The following is a 26,994-nucleotide window of genomic DNA, read 5'->3' as shown; positions in this document are numbered from 1 at the left end:
GGCATCATTGCGGGGTCACAAGTTCTGGATTTAAAAAACAAAGATGCGTTCTCTCTACATTTCTTGATGACATCACAGGGTGGAGTATGGCAAAAGCGCCAAACGATCAGAGAGGAAGGAAGCGTTTGCCCACCCGCCCTTTCTTGGGTTGTTTAGGGACTGCTTGGGGTTGGATTCTGGGTGGAATTTTGCCAATCGGGGTATCTACCGTATTTTTCGGACTATAAGACCCAGTTTTTAGCAAGAATAAATCTTGATAAAAAGTTCCTATGTCTTATAGTTCGCAGTCAAGGGACCCATGACCGCTTCATTACTTAACCCCTTCCCGACCCATGACGTGCCAGCACATCATGGAGCCGGGGGGGGGGGGGGGTACAATGTATGGAGCGGGCTCACGCGCTGAGCCCGCTCCATACACTGCAGGTGTCCGCTTCTGACACGCTGATATAATGGTCAGGAACAGCAATTTCGCTGTTCCTGGCAGTTTAAAGGGCTTGTGCTATAAAACACATGTATCCCCTATCCATAGGGGATACATGTGTGATCGATAAGGAGAACGGGGACCGAAAGTTACCAAGAGCGCTGCATGAGAAGCTTTGACTTCCGCGTTCTGTGTCCGGCAGCTTCATAGACATCAATGGGATTCTTCTGCGCATGCGCGAGCGGCTCTCCATTGATCTCTATGGAGCTGCAGGACAGATAAGCCGGACACAGAACACGGAAGTTCAGGCTTCTCATGTAGCACTCTGGGTGACTTTCGCTCTCCTGTTCTCCTTATTGCCGGGGGTCCCAGCGGTTGAACCCCCAGCGATCTCACATGTAGCCCCTATCCTGTGAATAGGGGATAAATGTGTTTTATGGCAAACCCCCTTTAACTAGTTAAATGCTGCGGTCAATAGCGACTGCGGCATTTATAGGGGTTTTTCCATGAAGGACATTTATGACATATCCACTGGATATGTCATAAATGTCAGATAGATGCAGGTCCCACCTCTGGTACCCCCACCTTTCTCTAGAACGGGGCCCCCTAATCCCTGTTCTAGCTTTCTGTGCTCTCCGGGCCACTTGATTACATGTGGAGTTACTGAAACAGCGTAACATGCTGAGCTATGCTTCTGAGCTATGCTGAGCTATGCTGAGCTATGCTGTAACTCCCTTAGAACTGAACAGCAGTTACGGAAACAGCGTAGCTCGCATGCTACGCTTCTTCCGTAACTGCCACTTGTTTAAGTGCACTTTACTGTTTATAGGTACTATGTGTGATTGTTTACAGTGTTATTTAATAAATCGCATTGGCCAGTTTAATTCCAATAAACGAGTGTGTTGGTGTTATTTTATGGGGTGGTGGGTTGGAGGAGCGCGTCATCCAGTGCATCGGTCACGGCTTCTCTGCTCTGACAGATCGCCCTTACAGTCTCCTCCATGCCGAGTCTATAGTATAGAGGTCCCTATAGACCAGACAATAAGTGTTGCCAGCAGACAGGAGATATCCCTGCTCCATCGGGTGTCCGGAAGAGTAGGCAAGCATGGTCAAGCTGTGGGATCATATCCACTTTAATGATAAGTCATTGAGTTGTCAAATTGTTAACATTTATGTTCAGTAACTTCTATTTGTAAGCTAGGTGACCACTAAGTTTGATCTCACTGGGTTATCATTGACCTTTCCCTGATTCATGAACAACAAATGCAGTGATACATTTCTTCGTACCAGATTCTTGCCTTCTATTCTAGGCAGATTTCTCATTGCGCATTGGGTAACAAGGGAGCTCTATGGGAGCTATTATGTCGGCCATATTGTCACCCAGCTTTCCTACAAACATATAATTTATTGCAACTTGAAGATGACGACTCATGGACTGTTATTTACTAGTGAAGTTTCATTGTAATGGAAAATGCTCCTTACTACAACTGCCCCACCCCCCACGCGCCGCCGTTTGAGTAGTTCTCTCGGCTTACCATAAAGGAGCAACAGTCAGCAGCAAGACAATGATATGGGGCTGCAGATTGGATCGAGTTACTTGCTTATTGTAGGAATTCCAAGCAATTTTCAAGTAACTGCACACACAAGCCATTTGCAAGGAATTATCCGCCTATGTAAATTATACATCAGCCGTGGTATTGTTCACAAGGAACAACGTCCTTCAAGGTGACAAATGGCAGACTACTATTATAACATGGAAGCACGCTTGTTATAAAGGCCATTTCTGAAGAAAACACATGATTTTCTTGTATCTAATGGTTTTTAAAGCAGATACACAAAGCAAAATATATGTAATAAAGCAGGAAAAGCAACTGTACTATTATAACAAGGTAAGACTGCAGGATCGGTGTACAATGTATATGCGTATTATAGATATTACATTTATAAGACTAGAGCTTGTCGGTTACTTCTACCTGATGATCCTGTGCCCAATAAGAATGCCTTGCGGCTGAATGTGCCCACAATGTAAAGGGTTACATCTTTGGGCACCATCACATCCCAGAGAAGTCAATGAAAGGTGCCTTATGGCTCTGGAGTCGCACATATAGCCATCTAGCTCTAGCTTCTGGACGTGACAATTCCACACCCACCTCTGCGACATGATCTTGAACGCGTCCGGCAAGTAACACTGCACATTCTCCATCTGGAAGGGGTCAGCGTCACAGATTTTGTCGTCCGTTCGCCCATAGTTTGCGTTTTCTACCATGATGACATCACTGCCTGGGCACCGCAGCTCAATGGGATATCCTTCACATGCCAGCTCGCGACGCATCAGTCCAAACGGAAGAGCCGCTCGACTCAATCCTGTCAAAGAAATCAAAGAGTTTTTAGTGACCTAATGGAATACAACTAAGCAATGCCTGCTGGGTCTTTAGAGTCAGGGCTCTTAATAATATAATACAATAATTGGGGGGGGGGGGAATATTTGTGTGGGGGGTACATTTACTATATGATTGTGTTTTAAAGTCATTGACCCACATATATAAAGCTCCTCATGCCAACTTAGGCTCCGTTCACATCTGCATCAGGACTCCATTCCGACGTTCCATCAGAGCTTTCCGTCGGAACGGAGCCCTGACTGACACAAACTGAAACCAAAGGTTTCCGTTTCCATTACCATTTATTTCAATGGTGACGGATCCGGTGTTAATGGTTTCATTTTGTCTCCGTTGTGCAAGGGTTCCGTTGTTTTGAATAACTCTGGATTAAAATGAGTAGTATAATGTACCTACAAAGTTACCAAACACTAACAAATTCAATGTGACCATAAAGCCTCTTTTGCAAAAGTCAGAAATAAAATGGGCAATAGATATAGCAAAGCAATATCAGACATAGACAACTAGGCTCCTGTCTATGATAGCCCCAGGCTACTACAGAACAATGTTATTCTGGACCATTGGATTTTATGTTCAGACATCCTCAAATATTTTTCGGACCTACCAGAAAGGGGTTGTTACAGGATTAGAAAAACATGGCTGCTTTTTTCCAGAAATAGCACCACACCTGTTCATGGGTGGTGTCTGGTATTGCAGCTCAGCACCAATGAAATAAATGTGGCCAAGCCGAAATACCACATACAACCTGTGGACAGGTGTGGCGCTGTTTATGGAAGAAACAGATATGGTTTTTCTAATCCTGGACTACCCATTTATGGAGGAACCCCAGATTTCGGTCATCCAGTCCACGATGGTGCAGTTCTGGATTATTGGGTGTTGGATGTTTGCCCTCATTTTCACTAAGAACCTCTTATCTGTAGTGGTAAAACATTGTAATAGAATAGAGTTATTAGCATGTGGGTCATTAATAATGCAGGGAATAGTTATTTACAAAGTCTCGGGTATTATCTAGCCAACGTGACATCGGCCATGAAGAGTATCTACCATCCTAATGCTCAGTAAACCAGGCTGGCCTACAGGATGTCCTAGCGTGGAGTGTGGAGTACTCGGCATCTCCACCCTTCACTAACATAAGAGTCAGTACAGAAGTCCCCACATCATGTAACCAGCGACACATCTATCTATCTATCTATCTATCTATCTATCTATCTATCTATCTATCTATCTATCTATCTATCTATCTATCTATCTATCTATCTATCTATCTATCTATCTGTCTATCTATCTATCATCTATCTTTTTAGAAACCATATATAGATGATTTTACATTTAATGCATATTGTCATCTATAGTGGACGGCATCAAATCAAAGCACAAAAAAAATCAATATACATTAAAAAGCTCTTGAATTAATAGATCGGGATCATCCACTGGTGTGTTCATATAACCAGGTGCTGTATGACCTGTAGACATGTTGAGTATATGGAGAGAATGTATATGTATAATAGAGAGAATTGATTAATACATTTTTATTTTTATCCATGTTGATGGATGTTCTTTATAGTAATAGATCCATTGCTGCATAAGTCCTCGGGGTTAATCTAATTCCAAGCCCGTATTAAATGATTTGTATGACATGTTTGTATTGGGAATTCATGATTAGTTTCAACATACTTCAACAGATGTTTGAGGAGAAGAGAGCCATATACAAGTAAAATATTAATTATGAGGAAAAAAATGGGCTAATCTTTGGCATTACCTTAAGATATGTCGGCAAAACTCCCATGCACAGAGGACCCAACCTGAATAGGATTATTTGGACAGGACTACACCTGTCCACATGCCCTATTAGGGTTGATGTATGTCATAGAGGGAGGTCCATCGCTCGGGACCCCCTTTAGTATACAAAGCGGAGAGACGATGCAAAGAGCAGCTTCCACTCTGGAGGGCTAACATGTATTACATAGTTACCTATTCATTTGAATGGGCACCATATATTGCTTCATGGGCGCTCCGCACCTTCTCCCATTTATAACTGCTGATGACCAACGGTTTCATCTGCTGGACCTGTAGCAATTTTAGGCTTCGTTCACATCTGCGTTGGAGGCTATGTTAGAGGCCTCCGTCACAGATCCGGCAGGGATTACCAGAGACAATAGTGTAGCATGCTGCGTGGTAAAGTCACAGACACCCCAACGGAAAGCCGACAAAACATATTAAAGTTAATGGGTTCCGTTGACCGCCGGCGGTGTCCACCGTGCAACAGAATCGTTGCTTCCGTTATTCTCTTGTTCTGCTCCTCTGACGGAGCAGAAAAATGGAATGTCACAACACAGGTGTGAACGAAACCCTAATCTCACATACATTATAAACTTGTATAGTTCCCTATTTAATAAATAAATAAATAAATAAATTAATTAATGATAAAAACCATTGTGTTTTTAAATCCAGTTACAAGGTATTGCTATATAGGTATAGATCGATTAAATGGATTTGGGAATCAGACATGATATAGAGTAAATCCCCACCAGAAGACCACATCTTTGAGAAGCCCAGCTCATTCCAGATTTTTAGTTCCCATATATATATATATATATATATATATATATATATATATATATATATATATATATATATATTTATATATTTATTGTCCCGCTTTTTTGGAGGACCACCGCTCTAGAAGACCATTTTTCAATGCAATTTTTGGTGGTAGTCTCAAAGATGTTTCACTAGATAACACTTTACTCAATGTGGTTAAACATGCCCTGCACATTTAGTGTCACTGACCCTCTCTACTGACAGCTGTTATAACGTCCGCGGTCGTAGAACGCAGACTCATATCATCCTGCAGACGTCTTCCTCCCCAGAGATGCCAGCACATGCTGCCGTCCTGACCTGCAGTGACCACTACAGTGCACGCTCAAGCTCATTCCCGGCCTTAATAGGCCAGAGCACACACATGTTTTAGATTGACTGAATGCTCCCATGATCACCCTGGACTATAAGAAGGGCCCTGCCCCTTCCTTCATTGCTTTAGCTTTGTTGTGTTACCCGTGTTAGTCTTTGCAAATGGTCCCTTAATGTTTTCCAGTTCCCAGTGTTCCCGTTCCTGCTACCTGTATCCTGTACTACCTTGTTCCCGTGCCGTAAAGAGTTGGAGTCGTGTTGTGCTGTATACTACGCCTTCCGTGTTACACCGCACCTGGTGTCTGCCTGCTGCCAAGGTCCCATCCGAGCCTTCCATCGCTACTGTCTGAAGTTACCACAGGTACCCTTATCCAAACTATAGACTTTGACCTGGTATCCTGTTGGCCAGCTGCTATCCCGCTACGGCGGTACGGCCCAGTGGGTCCACGCACCCATCTTGAAAGCTGTGAATAGATGTGCCAAGTTCTATCAGTCGGTAGAGGAATTTAATAGCCCGTAGCTTGAGGGACCATGTGGAATCTATAGTGTGATCTACGGCTATAGTAGAACATCTATTTTAGTAGATTTCCCTTCAACAAAGGGTAAATCATCATAGAGATGTAGACATTCTTGTTTCCACCCGTTGTTTGCATATGATTGATACTGGATGGATGACTAATGTCTTATTTAGAGAATATGTTGGGTTTTATGCAGCCAACTGCCCTTAGCCATCAATTATATGCAGATGTCTGCTTTATTCCTCGATTGGACTAGTCGGGTTCTATGTCACAATAATTACTGTTGTACCTATAGCCAAATGGGTTTTTGTGATATTTCTTCCTACAGCTATTTGCTACTTTTCTTACACTGGGTAATTTTCCATAGTTTGATGCAATTTATTATTATTTTTTTTATGTGGAAACTATTTTGCCAGTAAGTGTATATGCAGCGGCATACTCATTTTTTCATGGTCCATTTAAGATGACACTTTGAGCAGCATGTGTACGTTTCTAAAAGTAAAAACCTCCCCTAAAGCACAACCTGTTATCTTGTTCCATCAGGTTCAAAACAGACATCTAATTACAAGCTTTTTTGTGTCTCCTTGTATGACCCTCCGTTATTGTATTTTTATTAAAAGGGAACGTTAGTCTTTACTTGAAATATCAAAAAGTGATTATCTGCTGGAGTTAAAAGGTTTGTCCACTTTGGTGGGACCCCCTGTTATCAGTTGTAAGTGTTCAATTCCCCTGCAGCGCCGACACAGGGGGAAAGAAGGATCACAGTGAAATCAATGAGCTGTTTGTGTAATCCACGGAGGAGCCGGGTCCTCCAGATGGAGAGGTACTTTTTCTAACATCTCTCTGCTCCGGGTTGTAAAGGATAGTCCTGAATGAGAACCCCCCTCTATTAATTCAATAGTAGTGTAGTTTACAAGGTTTTTTTTTTGTTTTTTTTAAACCAGCCAACTCCTTTAGAGAATACCTAACTTTTCAGGTAACTTTTCAAAATAAGTTGTCATATGTGCACATGAGGAATAACACTATTTCTGGCCATTATATGGCTTGTATATGGCATTTTTTTTTAGCAGTTTTGCCCTCTGCAGGCTCTATCTCTAATTCTCAGTTGTCTCTGCGCTAGTGGGAGAAGCCTTATGGCTATCACGTCTTCTTCTATACACTGCACACAGAGAAGAGCAGAATCCTGATCCCCTATCTGTTCTATTACATAATTATATAAATTTCTGCAGCATGGAGGACATTATACAGAAGTAATGAGCAGTGTAGCTGAGAATCCAGCACTGGGGTGAGATAAAACACTTGCCAACCAGGAAGCTGCAGTATGTCTGTGTGTATCTTACTCACTCTGCTCTTGCTCCCCTCTTCCCCTCTCTATAAAATTGTATGGACAGCATGTCTTTGTCTCCTCTCCCTGCTCCTGTCCCTCCTCCTGCTCTTCCTTTCCTCTCCATAGACTTATTTGGGCAGCATCTGTCTCTCACTAACTCTCTGCTCTCTCCTCCGGCTCTCCGCTCCCACTTCCTGAAGTCCGTCTCCTCTGCTCTGTAACTAGAGACGGATTTTGCTGAACAACAGGGTGTGGACAGGACATTAGATTAACATAAGTTGTTTGAAAAGTTAGTGTCCATGTATCTGATGCTTAAATATTGGAAATCATTATTAACACAACTATGAGAACTCCGAATCTCAACGCTTTGCACTAGTGCATGTCAATAGTTTACCAACTAAATATTAAGGACAAGGATAAGACTAGAGCAACATGCTGTGTGAAGTGACACAATGACATCGTTGTGATCTTTAGATAATAAACTGGCAACCACCAGGCCTGGCACCAGGTATGTGAGGATCCTCGGGCTACATAGTTACAATAGGAACCATGGTCTGGGTCGGATGGCTTTAAGCTCCCTGCAGCTTGCAGGCGCCGCCAATGGACTCCAAATAACACCCCTGATTGGCACATAAGAGAACTTAATTCACTGAGGCAAGGGGCAATATAACATATGACATCTTGCCACTAGGGTCCTGAATCGGTTCAGCAGGGCCCATCTTCATCCTCCATGGGCCCCACTGCCTGAACGTGTACACGGTCCCCTCAACTACTGCCACTGCATCCCCACACTGCTCAGACATGGAGCATATCCCCACACGTCACCAGGATTAGACAGTATCGCTCTTTACAGACCATTACAGGGCCCGGCTCTCTGAGTAAGAAAACAACAAAGGGGCCCACCCAAGCAGAGAAATCAAGTGTGTGTGTCATAGTGAGAATCCCCTCCAAAGGAAAAAAGGTATTTACTCTAATATACATAAAGGCAGAAAAATCAAGAGTCCGTGTCCCAGTGACAGTCTGCTCCAAAGAAAAAAAGGTATTTACTCTATTATACAGTCATTTATTTTCCAATCCTGTGACTCTCTTTCTCTTACTCCTCTATCTGTTGGAGAACTATAACTTTCAGCATGCCCTTACAACTGCAAACCTTCAGGATATGCTGGGAGTTGTAGTTTTCCTTACACCTGGGGAGCCACAGTTAGATTGCATTCCCTTCCATATTACTATGTCGCAGAGATGGGTCTTGGAATATGGTTATAAAAGGTTAATTAATAAATTATATGTACCCCCACTGCTGTCATTGAAAACAACAAGCAATGTATGGCTACATCAACAGAAAAATACAAAAGCTATGGCTCTTATAATGCTGTGATTAAATCCCCCCCCCCCAAAAAAAAATTGCTGCGTCCTGAAAGCCTAAAAATGAACAGGCAATACTTGAAACTGTAGGGTGGGCCCCAAGAGTAATTCCTACTGGTGGACCTTAGACACTTTCAGTCTGAAATTGACCACCACACTTGGTTTAACAGTTCTAGATTATGTTCTCTCTAAATGTCATGGACCCCCAAAAACAAGTAGGCCCTGGTATCTGCCCATGTTTGCCTGGTTCGGGCGATGGGCCCCGGCAGCCACAATGCAATGGTTGCAGAGAGTTACATATCAGTTACGACGTCAGGCTACACCTCAAACAGGTCAAAGCTGTGGTAGAAGTGGATGATGTCTTTTCTACCAGTAGGACAGGAAACCATGAATGATGATGTTGACATGGAAAGAAAAAAAAAAAAGCAGATACAGCTCAACCACGGATATGGGAGTAGGATCGGGGAGGAATAAATGTATGACGTATAGGGGTAGGCACATCAGTGTTCTTCAGTTGGGCATCTTTTTATTATATCTTTCTTCTCCACAGATATCCATTTTGTTTAGTAGGATTCTAAGCCAAGTTCTGAAGATGTGAGTGTTGGGAAATATATTTGGGAACGAGCGGAAGATCATGTTACCACAAAGCACGCTTTATATTCAGAGCCCAATACGAACCAGGGTTATGTGGTATTGTAGCAATCCATATTGATGTTCCATGAATTTTGCATGTGCTGAGCCTCTGTGTGAAACACTTTCTAGTGATATTAATAAATAATCAGTGATATATTATGTTATTCATTTACTGGCTGCCAATGAAATCTGTGCACTCAGTCAGATCTCACTAATGTATGTCCTTGGTATCTGCAACAATTCGCCTTTTTTTTTTATTTTTTATTAAAAATACATACCAGTGCTTTGTTTTAGAGACAGCATCACATTCTCGAGTACTACCGTCACCCTATTTTACAATTATATGGAATGTATTATTTTAAGTATTTATGGTCCCATTTTTTCAGTTTAGAAGCAGTGCATGTAGGCCGCATGACTTCTTAAGGCTCTTTTACACGGAGCAAACGCTCGCTCATCGACTGATCGGATCTTGGCCAAAAAAATGGTCGCTTGTTGGCATTAGATCTCCAGACAGGGAGATGAGCTGGCGACGTGATGCAAATGGATGAAGACGAACGATCGTATTAACGATCATTTGTCCCAATGCATTAACGATCGTTGCTGCTTATAAATGGAGCTAACGAGCGCCGATCGACGTGCTGTATCATGGATCAGAGCACGTTTTTCTGTCCAGTATCGGTCCGTGCAAAAGTACTTTTAGTGTGGCAAAGGCTCAAAGCTTCAGGGGTAAAATATCTCCGTGCATACAGCATCCGATGGAACATGTCACAATTTTTTTTTCTGTCAGAAAATCCCCCCCAAAAAAGTTATGTATGCCTCCATATGAAGTCGGAGGCATATGGAGGTAAAGCCCCAGGTACGTCTATGACAGCTGCTGTGTGGTAATATTTTATGCATAAATGTTAAGCCTTGTTTAGTGGTAAATATGATGATAATTTATAACTATTATACTGCGTTAGCAAACTGGCAGGCATTAGGAACGGTTCCCCTAGCACCTGGAGATCTGTGTGCAGCGCTGATTGGCTGGAGGAGATAGAGCTGTAAGGAGTAGGCTGATGGCTGTAGGTGTGAGGCTGTGGATGCTGAGAGAGAGAAGGAAGAGCTGCAGTGTTCAGGATCTGATTCGTTTTCCAGTGCTCCTTTCCCTTTTGAGCTGGACATACACATCCATTAGTATCGGCCAGAATGTGACCTATCACTCGTACGTTGGATTGTACATACAAATATTCTGACCATCAACATGCTAGAATAGGAGATCAAGGCGATAACTTAAAAAAAATATAAACCAACAGAGCGGGCTTGCGCAAAGTGACAGATGACCAGCCGTGATTTGCCGATCATGCCATACACGTGTAGTTTTAGTCAAAATTGGCCGAAAAAAAATCCAACCTGACAAATCACATTTTTGGTATAAAGGATCATTTTCAAGGGATGGTCGGCAAAATGGTCCAAATCGGACAACTTTTATTTTATGTGTATGGCCATCTTGAGTACAGTGCACTGCCTGAGAGCAAAAGACTGACAGTCATTGTGTAGAATAAGCATATAGCAGGGTGCAACATGAGGCAATGGGGGAGATTGTGCTACCGGAGGACTGAAAATAAGTCTGGCGTGCTAAAACACGTGGCTGCAGGGATTACCCGTTATCTGCCCCTAGAGATTTGCTGCTTTAGAGAGAGGAAAAGTCAGGCACATAGTAGCGAAACAGACCCAGAAAGAAGACCTGGAGCTAGCAGTGCGCTGCATAGGACTGGGGGTGACAGAATAAATCCTCCTCCTGGCTTGTCAGAATTACATAAGAAATGAATATTGTACGTTGGTTTCCTAAGTCTTTGGCCTCATGCACACGACCGTAGTCATGATTTTCGGGACGGACGGCAGCGGACTGTCCACAAATCGCCGGCAACGCACATGGCCGCGGCCATTATTTTCAATCAGCCCGGACCGCAGAAGATGGCCGTAATAAGAAATGTCCGTTCTTTCTGCGGTGCGGGCTCCCGGGCCATGCACAGACCGTAAAAACTATGGTCGTGTGCATGGCCCCATAGAAATGAATGGGGCCGCAATTCTCCCGTGGATTTTCGAGGGAATTGCGGCCGCAAAATCATGTTGGTGTGCATGGAGCCTTAGTTCTTTATATTTGCTGCGGATTGCACTGTTTCAGTGACTTTCCAGACAAAGCCCTGCCACCCTTGTGTTATGGCATCCATCTGCTAGGAAAAGTAATTGTTGTTAATCCACCACCTGATTAAGTGACCGGCTCTACGAAAGGAAGCAAATGGCGGATGCCAGGACCCGCGCAGGCAAGTATAGTTTTCGGGTGTAAGCCATTAAAGCCTGCACGTAGCCAGCCAGTAACTGTGGGGAATAGCTCTTACTATTGGGGATTCTGTGTGGAAGTTGATAGCCTCACTGACCTTCAGGAAATGACTGCCCAGTCATATGCACAGCTTTGCCGCAAACGGTCCAGGGGACTCCTGCGTGGTCGAGGTACTTGAGGGAAGCTGTAACAGAGCCACTCTTGTCCATGAGTTGTGTCTAGTATTGCAGCATTCGGTTGAATGGGGCAGACCTGTTTTTCCTTAACAACCCCTTTAATAGAGGGGTCTGAAAATGGGTTCCCCTTCTATTAGATAGGATAGATCTCGCATTAGATAGCCGACATATATGTAAGCTGCACGGACAGCTGAGTGATTTTAGTTGGTACCACATAATTACTGGAAATAATTAGTCTGTGACTGTTGGGGTCATTGCAGTTGGACCCCTTGTGATCTGTTCATTCTTATGGGAGCTGTCAAATGGAAAAGCATTGTCCAAAGGAGACAATGCCCTTAAGATTTCTCCTCTCACATCTAGAGCTGCATTAAAAATCCTGTTAATTTCCTATTAGATCTCATGGTGCGTGTTTCCGCAACTTCTCCCCTGCTGATTCAGTGTCTGTAATGGTTGGTCCGCATTGTGTTTAAACTTTATGTTCAGCGCATACATTGGGAAAATCTTTTGAAATATGTGTGGAACATAAAGCCCCAACATATGCAATTGTGTACCATACAAATCGCATATGTAGTCTATAGGCTCCCATGTTTTAAAAAAAAACTTATGTATATACATTTTTTGTGATCATCAACTGTTTAGTTCTTGGGGGTCACCCCTGAGAAGCGAAGCAGCGATGCTCGCAGGTGCACTGCGGTCCCTTCACTGCAGTCCCAACGTCCATATGATAATTTTTTTTCTCTACATTTGGTGTTCCCTTAAGAAGAAGTCTGTTAGCACATGATGGATTCCAAACAGCACCCATTAGAATTTTAAATAAGGCTCTGTTCACATTGCATTGCAAATTTGGCACGGGCATAACAATATAGAGCTGGGCCCCATGCCAGGACCCATACCCGCCAATCCGACCACCCTCGGAATCGTACATAAAAACTAAATTATTTAGTCACTGTTCCTCTTCTCCACAGGGGGCTTGAACCTCCTCAGGCTACCACATCAGGCTAACAAAAAGGTCTGCGCCTTGGTGCATACAAGGTCCTGACGTCGGGTAGTGCCACTGAAATTTGTTGTATACACTGGGAAAATCTCACGATATATATACCAAACATATGGTTGTATGCAAATTTACATCATATAGTTGTATACATCACCCATTTACTCCCATTGTTAAAAAAACATATAACATGTGGTATACATCATTTTTGAGGGATCGCCCTGCATTGAAAAGTGCAGTCGACTACGACATTTAGTACAGTTTAAAAGAGGGTGACAGTGCATAGTGACCATATATATGCCAAAAGAACACTCTTTTTGCATACACAGGGTCCACAGAAGTCAATAGATATGTTCGGTATGTACATCGAGAGCATTTACCATACGCCAAACGTGGTGTGAACCTAGACGAAGTAAAAAAATCAGAAACTACGTTTTCAAAGTTTGGGGTTTACTGCTAAGAATTTCAAATAGGGTCAAGTTCTCTGCCAAGTTGTCTGACATCTTTGTTCCTTCTTCCTCTCGGACATGGGTCCCCTAATGCAGCCCACATTTACCATGATGCCTGTTGCTTTGTAGAAATTGTTAAACATCTTCCTAATTGTCTCTTTAGGTGGTCCTTGTTTTTTGCCCCAAGCCTTGGACTATCCAAACACTTTTGCAAGGCAAATTTCTTGAATTTTCAGGTTGAAATAATGAATTTCTGGTAAGTGATCCTTCTTTTTTTAAATGTGGGGTTAAGGCTACATTAAGTTGTCCAATATAGGACATGCAGGGAGTTTCAAGCAATGAACACACATTGAAATGAATGGGGCCGTATGCTGTCAGTTCTTTCAATGCACAGCACACAAACGAGTATTACGCTTGCTTGTCTGAATGAGCCCTAAGTGGTCAGAAGATACAATAGGTAGTTCCCTATGGAGAACCTTCACGGATTTATTTCTACAAATCTGGGCTGGAGATGGTAATCATTGGCTGGCCCGCCAGTACCAAATGTTTTCAATTATAACTTGCTTCGATATTTTCCTGTATTTATGTAGTTGGGCTAAAATTATATAATAACAGCAGGACCACAGGTTTAGGTCCAGAATAAATGACCGGCCAACCACGTCAATGACAATTCTTTCTAACCTAGAATTCTGCTAGAAAAAGCATTTTGGAATTTTATACATACAGTATATCGATTAGAGATGTGAAAGAAACATATAATTTCTCTCCTGAGAGTAATTGTAGCTTTTTATTAAAATACAGCTACCGTGTCATGAGCTATAAAGGGGTTCCAAAGTTTATTATGGTCAATCTCTCCGCTGACCTAGCATGTCTTCTGTATGCACAAAAGTCATTTGACATTAGGAAGGGTAATTGTTGCAATCAAATCTGTAGGAGGTCCTAAAACCCTATATTGGAACTTCAACTCTGTCATTAGATGGGGTGATATTAAAGTTTTTTTTAATGGTAGTAAATACATTGACCTTAAGACTTGAAACTAAACTTCATAGTTATAGAGCATTGCTAGGCAAAGAAAGTAGCACTCCAGCAATCATTATTTTTTTTGCCTATATAGTGCAACTCAGGCGATAATTAAAGAATAATGTAGAGGCTTCTGTGTATACCTTGTGTATACCTGTTTTCATTAATTTGTCTGGCATCTTTGTTCCTTCTTCCTCTCTGATAAGGTTCCCCTAATGCAGCCTACGTTTCACATGATGCTTCTGCCTTTGCAGAGGCAGAGGTAGCAGAGTCTCATCACACTGTGTTTGCTTTGCTCTCAGTCCTATCTAGCTGCAGCATGGGATAGATCAATGACATAGAACTTCTGTCTTCACACTGCAACGTCTCAGTGTATTCCTATGTGATGCAGCTTCAGTCTGTCTCCTCTGCCTCCTGCTTGTAATTTATCTCTGTCAGATTTTACAAGCAGGATGCAGGGGAGAGCAGTGTGAAGCTGTATCTCATAGAAATACATTTGACTCTTTGCACACAGCACTCACAGATAGTATAGATAGGCAGTGTGAGTCAAGAGAGATTTATAACTCTGCTGCTAATTATTGTATCGACTCACCCATTATATCACTGCACTCCTACTCCCTTAGATAAAGAAGAAATAATCTCTTCAGCAGCACTGTATACATAAAGAGGTGATGAAAAGGGTTCAAAATGTATAGATGCAACTGAGCTGGGAAGAAACAAATGACACTGATAGAATATTACTGGTGAGTTAGCATGATATGTGCTGAGAAAAAAATGCTGGAGCGCTTCTTTAACTAGAGATCTTCTACTCTCATTTCTTAGATTATCACCTAGGCATGTGACATGCATGGAAATGTTGTATTGTTTACACAGGGCAGATACACTGCGTAGAAGCCCACAGCATATCCATCCTGGGCGCCGCAGGAAATTCAGGCTGAAAAACTGCAGCAGATTATGGTGCAGTTTTTCGTCCGGAATGTCCGCTGCGGAAAACTACATGTAAAAAATAAGTTTCACACTTACGTAGCCATGGTGATGCGTCCATCTGCCGTCCTGCAGCCTAGCTTCCTGGGATGACGTTTCGTCCCATGTGACCGCTGCAACCTGTGAAACGTCATCCCAGGAGGCCGGTCTGGACAAAGAAGCACATAATTCTGGGTAAGTATAAGATATTTTTTGTTCTTATTTGTGATTTTGTGGTTTTAAATTCAATGGGGAAAACTTGCAGCGAATACGCAAATACAATTGATATGCTGCGGATTGAAAAAACGTATCGCAGATCAATTTCTGAGCGTTTTTTCCGTTAATCTTGTACGCAGCGTTTGGATCAGATTTGCTGCTACTGTATTACGCTGTGGATTTTCCCACCACGAAATCCGTTGTGGAAAATCCACAGTATTTATTCTACATGTGAACTGCCCCATATAGACCACCTACTTGATGGGCATTCACACTGTGTCCAAATGAGTGTAGGTGGATAGCAAGTATTTACAATCAGGTCATAGAGGAATTTTCCCCATATGTGCTATATACAAGGGAGTCGTGCTATGAGCTAAAAATGATAATCACAAATCACCAGCAACTTTTCCGCTTGAAAATTAACAAACTCCACTTGACTTTTTGCAGGCTAATCCTTATCTCCTCAATCCTGCAGGCTAACCCAAACCCAATCCTTAAACACCCCTAAAGTGAGGATAACACTGACTTCCTTATGAACTGAAACTTATTTCATGTCCAAGCAGATTAAACCTAAACCATTGCTCTGTAACCCTTCCTGGGTCCTTCGTTCTTACCATTTTCATTCCTAAAATATAACTACATTCAATTTTTATTTTTTTGATGGAAATCTGTCAAAATGTAACGCCAGAATAAAACCTAAATAATCGAGGTGTGACTGCAGGTAACACAATTTTTTCTCTTCCATGATGTCACACTAATAGGAACTGGAGATTTGAGGAGTTTTTTCCTGGGGTCCTTAGGCTATGGTCACATGGTGGATACACTCCATAAAAGCACACAGTGTATCCGCCTCGAGCGCAACAGGGAATTCCAATAAAAAAACAAACCAAATTCTGGTGCCGTTTTTTGGCCGGAGTGTCTGTTGCGGAAAGCTGCACATAAAAAAATAAAATGTCATACTTACGTAGCAATGGTGCCGCTTCCCTCTGCCGTACTGCAGGCCGGATCCTGGGATTACTTTTCATCCCATGTGACAGCTACAGCCTGTGATTGGCTGCAGCGTTCACCTAGAGGGAAACGTCATCTCAGGAGGCCGGTCTGGACGAAGAAACACAGAATTCTGGGCATAAGATTTTTTTTTTTAACTGAGTTGCGTTTACTGCGGGTTGAATTCAATAGGAAAAACCCGCAAAAAAATAAGCAGCGATTACGCAAATACAATTGACATGCGGCGGATTAAAACCTAAAGTGCCACTTAGTGTTCAAAGTGTATAGCAATGTGCACATCCACCGACTAAGCGGAGTGCTGGCGGACACACATACTCAGTCATTCTCTTCACAGCCAGGGCTTTGTATAGTGATTCTCTGTTCCCTGCAAAGCAGCCAATAAAGATAGCTTTTTTTCCTACTTGTCAGGAAAGGAGCAGAGCCTCTGCAGTATACAGTAGCTAAGAATACTTCTTCTCAGCTTATTAGAACTGTAAAGCTCTGCATTCTGACATTAGATATGAACCTTGCACATGCCCACTAAGCCTTCATTGTTTTATTTTATTATATTCTTATTGGTTTATAAGGGAGTGCATATTGTGGATGTCACACAGCATATATCTAACAACTCTGTATCCCATGTTACTAATTTGCAGGGAATGTAAGAAGGAGCCAAAGGGGGAAGGAGACTGATTCTGCTCAGAGCTCCTCCCCCAGCAGCACAGATTAGCAGCAGCACGAAGGGGGACATAGGGAAGCAAGAAAAAAAAAAAAGATAAGAGTTATTTTTTATGCTACAAATACTGTAAGTTACTTTACAACAGCTATTAACAGCATTTATGGATATTTGGTATTGAAAAAAAATGATGCGATAACCCCTTTAAGATTCACATATTGTTTCATCTTGAATATGAGATCTAGTGGACAGTCCTTATAATGAAATATATTATAATAAATTCAAAAAGAGTGATTGAACAAGGTTTGGAAGCAATACCTAAAGAAGGCATCGTATGTGGTCAGTGCAGTCCTACTCAGTATTCTGAAACCTTGTTATCTGTTATTATCTCAACAGCTAACAAAATTATACTTCCTACGCCAACGTAAGCACTTTACTATACATATTATGTATTATTTCACTAATATACATGTAATAATATTATCACATTACTATTACAATCCGCACTCTAAAGCGTACTTATGTCTGTCAAATGAAAGCTTGCATTTATTAACACTGTCCACACTAATTATCTCAGCTAATCAATACAGCATCTTCATTTTTAATCATTCCTTCATAGTAGATGGTATTCCCGCTCTATGGCATAGAGAACTTCAATTACACTTCTGGGTTACATAAATAAGAAGAATATTAGCTTACACGGAATTTAGATAAATATTTCCAACGCAATGAGCGCTAATTACATCCTGGTAATACAATGACATGATGAAATTAATGCTTGATTGATTTGTTGAGGGATGATGTTAAGAGACGGGAGAAAGTCTGAGATGTGTTTTTTTACTTTAATAGACCTGAATTACAACTTGAACTGGATGCGCTAGACAAATACACCGATTTTGCACTCTCAGGCTATGTTCACACACACAGTTAAAAACGGTTGAAAACTACAGAGCTGTTTTCAAGGGAAAACAGCCTCTGATTTGCAGCTTTTTTTAAAGAAGAAAACATTTTTTTAAGGGTATGTTCACACGCAGTGTTTTTAGGCATATTTCGGGGCGTAAACGCCTTGAAATACGCCTGGAAAAAACGCCAGCTAAACGCCTATAAACATTTTCCCATTTAAATCAATGGGAAAAACCGAGTTTAGTTCAGCGAGGGCGTTTCTTTACGCCCGGTTTTAAAACACAGTGCGTAAACAAAACGCCCTGTAAAAAGAAGGAGCATTCTTGAGCTGTTTTTCATTGTGTCAATGGGAAAACAACTCCAAAAACGCCTCAAAAAACTGTTAGGGTATGTTCACACGAGGTCATTACGTCCGTAATTGACGGACGTATTTCTGCCGCAAGTACCGGACCGAACACAGTGCAGGGAGCCGGGCTCCTAGCATCATACTTATGTACGACGCTAGGAGTCCCTGCCTCGCTGCCGGACAACTGTCCCGTACTGAAAACATGAATACAGTACCAGACAGTTGTCCGGCAGCGAGGCAGGGACTCCTAGCGTCGTACATAACTATGATGCTAGGAGCCCGGCTCCCTGCAGTGTGTTCGGTCCGATACTTGCGGCCGAAATACGTCCGTCAATTACGGACGTAATGACCTCGTGTGAACATACCCTTTCAGCTACAAAAACGGATGAAAATCAGAGGCTGTTTTCCCTTGAAAACAGCTCTGTCATTTTCTGACGTTTTTATTGAATATGTGAGCCTATCATTAGGCTTTTTTCTAGACATTTTTGGAGCTGTTTTTCAATTGACCCTATGAAAAACAGCTCCAAAAACAGCTCAAGAAGTGACATTCTCCTTTTTATTCTGCGTTTTTTTAAAACAGCGTCGTAAAAAAATGCCCCGTCTGAATAAAACTGTGTTTTTCCCATTGATTACAATGGGAATCTGTCTGTTTGCGTTTCACTAGCGTTCTTCAAGGCGTATTTCGAGGCGTCCCTCCCCCAAAAAAATACGCCTGAAAACACTGGTGTGAACATAACCTCAGTGTGTCTTACAAAACACCCTCAACTTATGTGAAAAGTTTCTGCAAATGTGAAGTCTACCTAAGGTTGCATGGTGGCAGAAGAAGTCTTTTAAGACTGCATACATTCACATCCTTTGCCAGTCACAGGAATTAGGCAGACCTCCTCTTCCTCCTTGCTTTTGATAATCAGGGTATAAGCTCCAAATGCCTTGTAGGGTCAACCCCAAAGGAGATGATTTAACCCCATGACCCCCACATCTTTGTATGCAAGTATCATCATGAACAACCTTTTTACACGTGCGCTATTAAGACATATGGCTGTTATAGATAACAAAGAGCGGCTCTTGCTCAGCCATTCAGGTATAACATGGACCGACACTCTTTTAAATAGTCGACATGTAATACTACATTAAAGAGGCTCTGTCACCAGATTATCAAATCCCTATCTCCTATTGCATGTGATCGGCGCTGCAATGTAGATAACAGTAACGTTTTGTTTTTTTTGAAAAACGATCATTTTTGGCCAAGTTATGAGCAATTTTATATTTATGCAAATGAGCCTTTCTAATGGACAACTGGGCGTGTTTTCTCTTATTTCCAACAGGGCGTGTATTGTGTTTGTAACATCTGGGCGTGTTTACTTGTTTTACTAGCTGGGCGTTGTGAATAGAAGTGTATGATGCTGACGAATCAGCATCATCCACTTCTCTTCGTTACCACCCAGCTTCTGCCAGTGCACAGACACACAGCGTGTTCTCGCGAGATCACGCTGTGACGTCACTTCCTACCACAGGAACTTCATCGCGCCGGACGAGCGAGGACACGCTGTGCGTCTGTGCACTGCCAGAAACTGGGTGGTAACGATGAGAAGTGTATGATGCTGATTCGTCAGCATCATACACTCCTATTCACAACGCCCAGCTAGTAAAACAAATAAACACGCCCAGATGTTACAAACACAATACACGCCCAGTTGGAAATAAGAGAAAACACGCCCAGTTGTCCATTAGAAAGGCTCATTTGCATAAATATAAAATTGCTCATAATTTGGCCAAAAATTATTGTTTTAAAAAAAAACAAAAAACTTTACTGTTATCTACATTGCAGCGCCAATCACGTGCAATAGGAGATAGGGATTTGATAATCTAGTGACAGAGCCTCTTTAAGGCTGGGTTCACACGACCTATTTTCAGGCGTAAACGAGGCGTATTATGCCTCGATTTACGCCTGAAAATAGGGCTACAATACGTCGGCAAACATCTGCCCATTCATTTGAATGGGTTTGCCGACGTACTGTGCAGACGACCTGTTATTTACGCGTCGTCGTTTGACAGCTGTCAAACGACGACGCGTAAAATGACTGCCTCGTCAAAGAAGTGCAGGACACTTCTTTGCAACGTAATTTGAGCCGTTCTTCATTGAAGTCAATGAAGAGCAGCTCAAGATTTACGAGCGTCACAGACGCCTCGCATAATGCGAGGAGGAGCTTTTACGTCTGAAACGACGCAGCTGTTTTCTCCTGAAAACAGTCTGTCTTTTCAGATGTAAAAGCCTCTCATCGTGTGCACATACCCTAAGCCTGCAGCAGCCAGGAAATATATGGCTGGTTGCAGGTTCTGAAGTTGGACCCACAGTGATCAGTGGATCACTGGGCAGGGTTCAATGTGAAAAGGGGTGTCTTCATTAGACAACCCCAATAAATGTGGCATTTGAAAATGTTTTAATTCTTGTATGATGTAATATGTTTGTACTGTTCAACAGCGCACCATGTGGCTTGGCATGGTATTGCAAGTAAAACTTAGTCGTTTTAATAGGGAACAATAATTAAAATTGAATATCTATAATCTAACACCATGTCATTTTTAGGCCCAACATTCTGTACTAATTTCCTAATATATGTTTTTAAGGTGCTTACTGAGTATAGTTTTGTTATTGTGTTTAATATATAAATAATATGCAGTAAGCTTGTAAACCCTGCAGGTAGCCAGGATTTTATTACTTAACTTTTTCTAATGAGGGGATTTTGAGCTCTAACCACTTTAAAGATATATTAAGAAATTAATCTGTGCAAAATTTTGGATCGATAAAGATTAAAGAAAATTGGTGTACAAGCGTGGACATTCAAGAGGTTGTCCCGTTTCAGCAAGTGAATAGTTTTTTTTGTAAAAATTGAAAATTTTCTGTATTAATTCCTTACAGTTTTCAAGAGCTCTACATTTTGTTATTTAGTAGGAACATTCATTGTTTACTTTCAGTGGATAAAATTCTGTCCATGGTCATGTGATGGACACACAGGTGCACGGCTCATTACAGTATGTGTTTCAGAGCTGTGTCTCCTAATGATCCCAGCACCGGTGTGTCCATCACATGACCATGGACAGAATTGTATCCACTGGAAGTAAACAATGAATGTTCCTGCTGAATAACAACAAGCAGAGATCTTGAAAACCGTGAGGAATTTATACAGAAAGTATATGGGACAATTGTATAACTTTTAATTAGACAAAAAATAACATAAATTTGTTGAAACCAGACAGCTCCTTTAACTTTGCAGTTAATATTAGGCATGAACTATGGAAAGCATGAGACTCCACATCATCCACATCAGTAAATATACAGGCATAGTCAGTGGCGTGTGAAAAATGATAGCTTTGTAAGTCTATGTGTGATATAAACGATTCAGTTTGTGGTTCGAGGCTAAGTGATTTCTATCTCAGCCAATATTTATATTATGAATCTTGAAATGAGAAATTTGTAGAAACAGAAGGACAGATATTTAGAAGAGGCTGAGCTTTAAGGCACTTCGATGCACAACACTTCCTGTAGGTTTTCCTGGACCCGAGACTATGTAACGTTGCCTGCAGTGTTTTCAGCCGACATTTCAGAGTGGTTTGTAAATCGATGAATTGAACCTTAAGTGGGTTTTCTAGAGATGAGAGTGGGAAAAGGCTTTTTAGAGGCGTATTTTAAAGGTAAGACGTGCCTGTATAACAGAACACTTTGTGACTTTCAAGATTGAAAATGTTAAGTTAAAAGTTTGAATAGGTTAAAAAAATTAGTGTTAGAAAAAATACATAAAAAAAGTATTTATGAAATCCTATAAATGTGCTACTTGTACAGAATAACGATACATCAAAAATAAAAATTTTTACAACCGGTCTTGGGATGTTTTTGGACTGTTCATACACGGTATACTTTATTATCACTTGGATGGCTTGGTTATACGATGAAGCCAAAATACCTGACAGTGTTGGGGGCCATTGGGTTGATTTTGACTAGGCCACCGTCTGCATGGAGACTGGCCACCATCTAGACAAGGGTTTCTCAATCTTTTTCTACTGTCTCCTGAACCCAGTATCACATGAAAATAAGCATAAAATGACTCAAATATGTTACTAAACAAGAGATTAGTGCAGCCATAGAAAGGAAGGTGCAGATTATGATCACTTCTGTGAAAACAGCTTCCCTAGCTGCGCCTCACCAAAAACTAGGGAGCACCACGCTGGCGAGGCCCGCCTTACAGTTTGAGAAGCATTGATTTATATCACCCTCTGCATGGGTACCAGTATTATCCAGATCCTCTCCACTACTCCAACCGTTAAAAATGTATGCCAACTATGACATTGTCCTCCTGTGTAGGAAACTAAACTGTACCCTGCACTGGAACAATACTAAGCATAAATAATACTAATAATAATAATAATAGTCCAAATAATAATGATAGCGGCACTGACGGGTTCAGAGATAGCGGGTCCTGCATGTCTCTGGCACACAGGATCTACCTGTAATCGATCACATCTAAGTTTTGAACTTAAAGGGTTGACAAACTTCTGACATATCATAGTGACATGTCAGAAGTTTTGATTAGTGGGGGCCTGAGCACTGAGACCCCCACCAATCGCTAAAACGAAGCGGCAGAAGCGCTCGTGTAAGTGTTGAGCCGCTTCGTTTATGTTCGGCTTTTTCCGGAAATCAATGTATCGGAGTACAGGCTCAATAGAAAGTCTATGATATCGTACTCCGATACATCGGCTTCCGGAAAAAGCTGAACAAAAACAAAGTGGCTGAGCGCTCACACGAGCACTTCTGTCTCTTCGTTTTAGCGATTAGTGGGGGTCTCAGTGCTTGGATCTCCACCAATCAAAACTTCTGACACGTCACTATGACATGTCAGAAGTTTGTCAAACGTTTAATTACCCTTTAAATGTGATCGGTAAAAGCTCATTCTTCCGTGTCAGAGACACGCAGAACCCACTGACACTGAACTTGTCAGTGCCACTGACCTGACGGATACAGGTTTCAGCACCAGATACAGCTGCTCTGTATACAGGATACAAAGCAGCTGTATCTCGAAAACGTCTAATTATTTTTAATAAAAAGTTATTAGAAAGTTTCATTTACATATATATATATATATATATATATATATGTATACATATATATATATATATATATATATATATACTACCGTTCAAAAGTTTAGGGTCACTTAGAAATTTCCTTATTTTTGAAAGAAAAGCACAGTTTTTTTCAATGAAGATAACATTAAATTAATCAGAATACATTGTTAATGTGCTAAATGACTATTCTAGCTGCAAACGTCTGGTTTTTAATGCAATATCTACATAGGTGTAGAGGCCCATTTCCAGCAACCATCACTCCAGTGTTCTAATGGTACATTGTGTTTGCTAACTGTGTTAGAAGGCTAATGGATGATTAGAAAACACTTGAAAACCCTTGTGCAATTATGTTAGCACCGCTGTAAACAGTTTTGCTGTTTAGAGGAGCTATAAAACTGACCTTCCTTTGAGCTAGTTGAGAATCTGGAGCATTATATTTGTGGGTTCAATTAAACTCTAAAAATGGCTAGAAAAAGAGAGCTTTCATGTGAAACTCGACAGTCTATTCTTGTTCTTAGAAATGAAGGCTATTCCATGCAAGAAATTGCCAAGAAACTGAAGATTTCCTACAACGGTGTGTACTACTCCCTTCAGAGGACAGCACAAACAGGCTCTAACCAGAGTAGAAAGAGAAGTTGGAGGCCCCGCTGCACAACTGAGCAAAAAGACAAGTACATTAGAGTCTCTAGTTTGAGAAATAGACGCCTCACAGGTCCTCAACTGGCAGCTTCATTAAATAGTACCCGCAAAACGCCAGTGTCAATGTCTACAGTGAAGAGGCGACTCTGGGATGCTGGCCTTCAGGGCAGAGGGGCAAAGAAAAAACCATACCTGAGACTGGCTAATAAAAGGAAAAGATTAATATGGGCAAAAGCACATAGACATTGGTCAGAGGAAGATTGGAAAAAAGTGTTATGGACAGACGAATGGAAGTTTGAGGTGTTTGGATCACACAGAAGAACATTTGTGAGACGCAGAACAACTGTAAAGATGCTGGAAGAGTGCCTGACGCCATCTCTCAAGCATGGTGGAGGTAATGTGATGGTCTGGGGTTGCTTAGGTGCTGGTAAAGTGGGAGATTTGTACAAGGTAAAAGGTATTTTGAATAAGGAAGGCTATCACTCCATTGTGCAACGCCATGCCATACCCTGTGGACAGCGCTTGATTGGAGCCAATTTGATCCTACAACAGGACAATGACCCAAAGCACACCTCCAAATTATGCAAGAACTATTTAGGGAAGAAGCAGGCAGCTGGTATTCTATCTGTAATGGAGTGGCCAGCGCAGTCACCAGATCTCAACCCCATAGAGCTGTTGTGGGAGCAGCTTGACCGTATGGTACGCAAGAAGTGCCCATCAAGCCAATCCAACTTGTGGGAGGGGCTTCTGGAAGCATGGGGTGAAATTTCTCCCGATTACCTGAGCAAATTAACAGCTAGAATGCCAAAGGTCTGCAATGCTGTAATTGCTGCAAATGGAGCATTCTTTGACGAAAGCAGAGTTTGAAGGAGAAAATTATTATTTCAAATAAAAATCATTATTTCTAACCTTGACAATGTCTTGACTATATTTTCTAGTCATTTTGCAACTCATTTGATAAATATAAGTGTGAGTTTTCATGGAAAACACAAAATTGTCTGGGTGACCCCAAACTTTTGAACGGTAGTGTATATAATGTATTCAAAGGTGTACATAGCCTTTAAGTATCTATAACTCAATTTTTACCAACATTTTGAAGAACTGAGGTAAACTTGAAATTGGAAAACCGCTTTGGTTGTTTTTTTTTGGTTGCCAAATAGTCCAATTCTGTGTACAGAATCATTGACTAATAATCATATTAGTAATAATGAGAGAGATATAGAACTTCCAGGTCTCTGTAGGAGAGTCCTGTTTTGAAGACCCCTTATGAAAAGGGGGTGCTATTAGTGGTCTTTCTAAAATGTAGGCGTACCAACATTATTGTGGTTTTAGATCTCTAATATTGGAAGATACATTGCAATTTTTTTTAATGTTGAAGGCCAGATCTGGTCTCACCCAAGATCTCGATTCTCTTCCACTTCTATGTAACAATGGTTTTTGGAGCCACAAAATTGTGCCATGTCAACCTTTTTGTAAGGGGGTGGGGGAGGAATCAAAGTTGCAGATTTGAAGCCCGAGTACGAGCATTACTAATAGTAAAATGCCCATGTCTGGGAAAAGGTAATCTGAGGGCAACACACACATGTATGCTACCGAAAAAGAAATATTATAATAGTATTAGGTTCATTGAAAACCAAGGGATTCACTGCTTGCTTTCCCGTCTTGTAACTTTACTGAAATCTGCTTGCAATTTATTCATAATTAGTAAAACATTAAAAACACACAACACTGCAGTACGCCTCACGCATAATAACACTCACAGCACAAAAATATAGAGATATCTCTCCTAAGGTTTTTGTATGGGTATTTTTCGCCAACTGAATGCAATAGTTTTCTCAGGGATGGACTTGACCATTCAGTTGCCAGTCTCGTATTTATAGTTGGCAACTCCTTTGCAAATGTGTGAGGGCATTACCAAAGCTTATGAACCTATGCTGGTATAATATAAGGAGTAGTAATGATGCCACAGCGGTTAGACAATCTGCCAATTGTTTTAGGGTGCCTTATAATATAGCAAGTCTCTGAGTAATGGTGGCCGTAGATAGAATGATTATTGTTAAGAATTCTATCGATTTTAAAATGACAACCATCAGGTCTGCAGGCACCCGAGGGGTTAACGACTGGATGCGTTCTGACTGAGGGGGCTAGGGAGGGGGTATTTCATAATAGCGGGCTTTTGGCAATTTGCCATTGGGTCCACTTGTTAACTAGAGGTGGTGCTAAGTTAATAAACGTTTGAACCCAACTCATTTTCCCTCACCCAGCTTGTTCTGGTAAAAATGGGATGTATAATGAAGGACTCTGTCGTTTCCTTGCCTCCTGCCGGTTCAAGTACGAGTGCTCGATCTGCGGTGGAAACTATACTGCACTTCGGTGTTTTAAAAAAGGTAAACCAGCCTCCAAGCCTACTGCCCCTGGCAGGGTCGAGGATGCCGGTGAGCGTACTAGAGATGTGCCAGTGGCTAGACCAGTATCCCAGGAGGCAGGAAGCCGTCGCACTTGATAGCATTTTCACACATGGGTTTTATATCCCTCATCTACCACAAAAAGCGGTTATGTTTACTGGCAATTTAAATTCTGTTTCAGATATGCAAGAGGTGGTCCAAGAAAAAATTGACAA

The 26,994-nt window shown here is 41.6% G+C and overlaps 1 protein-coding gene across 2 annotated transcripts in view; it reads right to left on the bottom strand.

Moving 5' to 3' along the window:
* ADGRL1 (adhesion G protein-coupled receptor L1) overlaps positions 1-26,994 on the bottom strand; it is a 399,972-nt gene that overhangs the window by 116,316 nt on the left and 256,662 nt on the right. For both annotated transcript variants that reach the window (XM_075858739.1, XM_075858740.1), the window contains exon 3: positions 2,572-2,785. In XM_075858739.1, coding sequence (XP_075714854.1) covers positions 2,572-2,785 — 214 coding nt within the window. The remainder of the gene's footprint in view (positions 1-2,571; positions 2,786-26,994) is intronic.

Source organism: Rhinoderma darwinii, chromosome 3, assembly GCF_050947455.1.
Source record: "Rhinoderma darwinii isolate aRhiDar2 chromosome 3, aRhiDar2.hap1, whole genome shotgun sequence".
NCBI lineage: Eukaryota > Metazoa > Chordata > Amphibia > Anura > Rhinodermatidae > Rhinoderma > Rhinoderma darwinii.
This window is presented reverse-complemented; position numbering and strand designations above follow the sequence as displayed.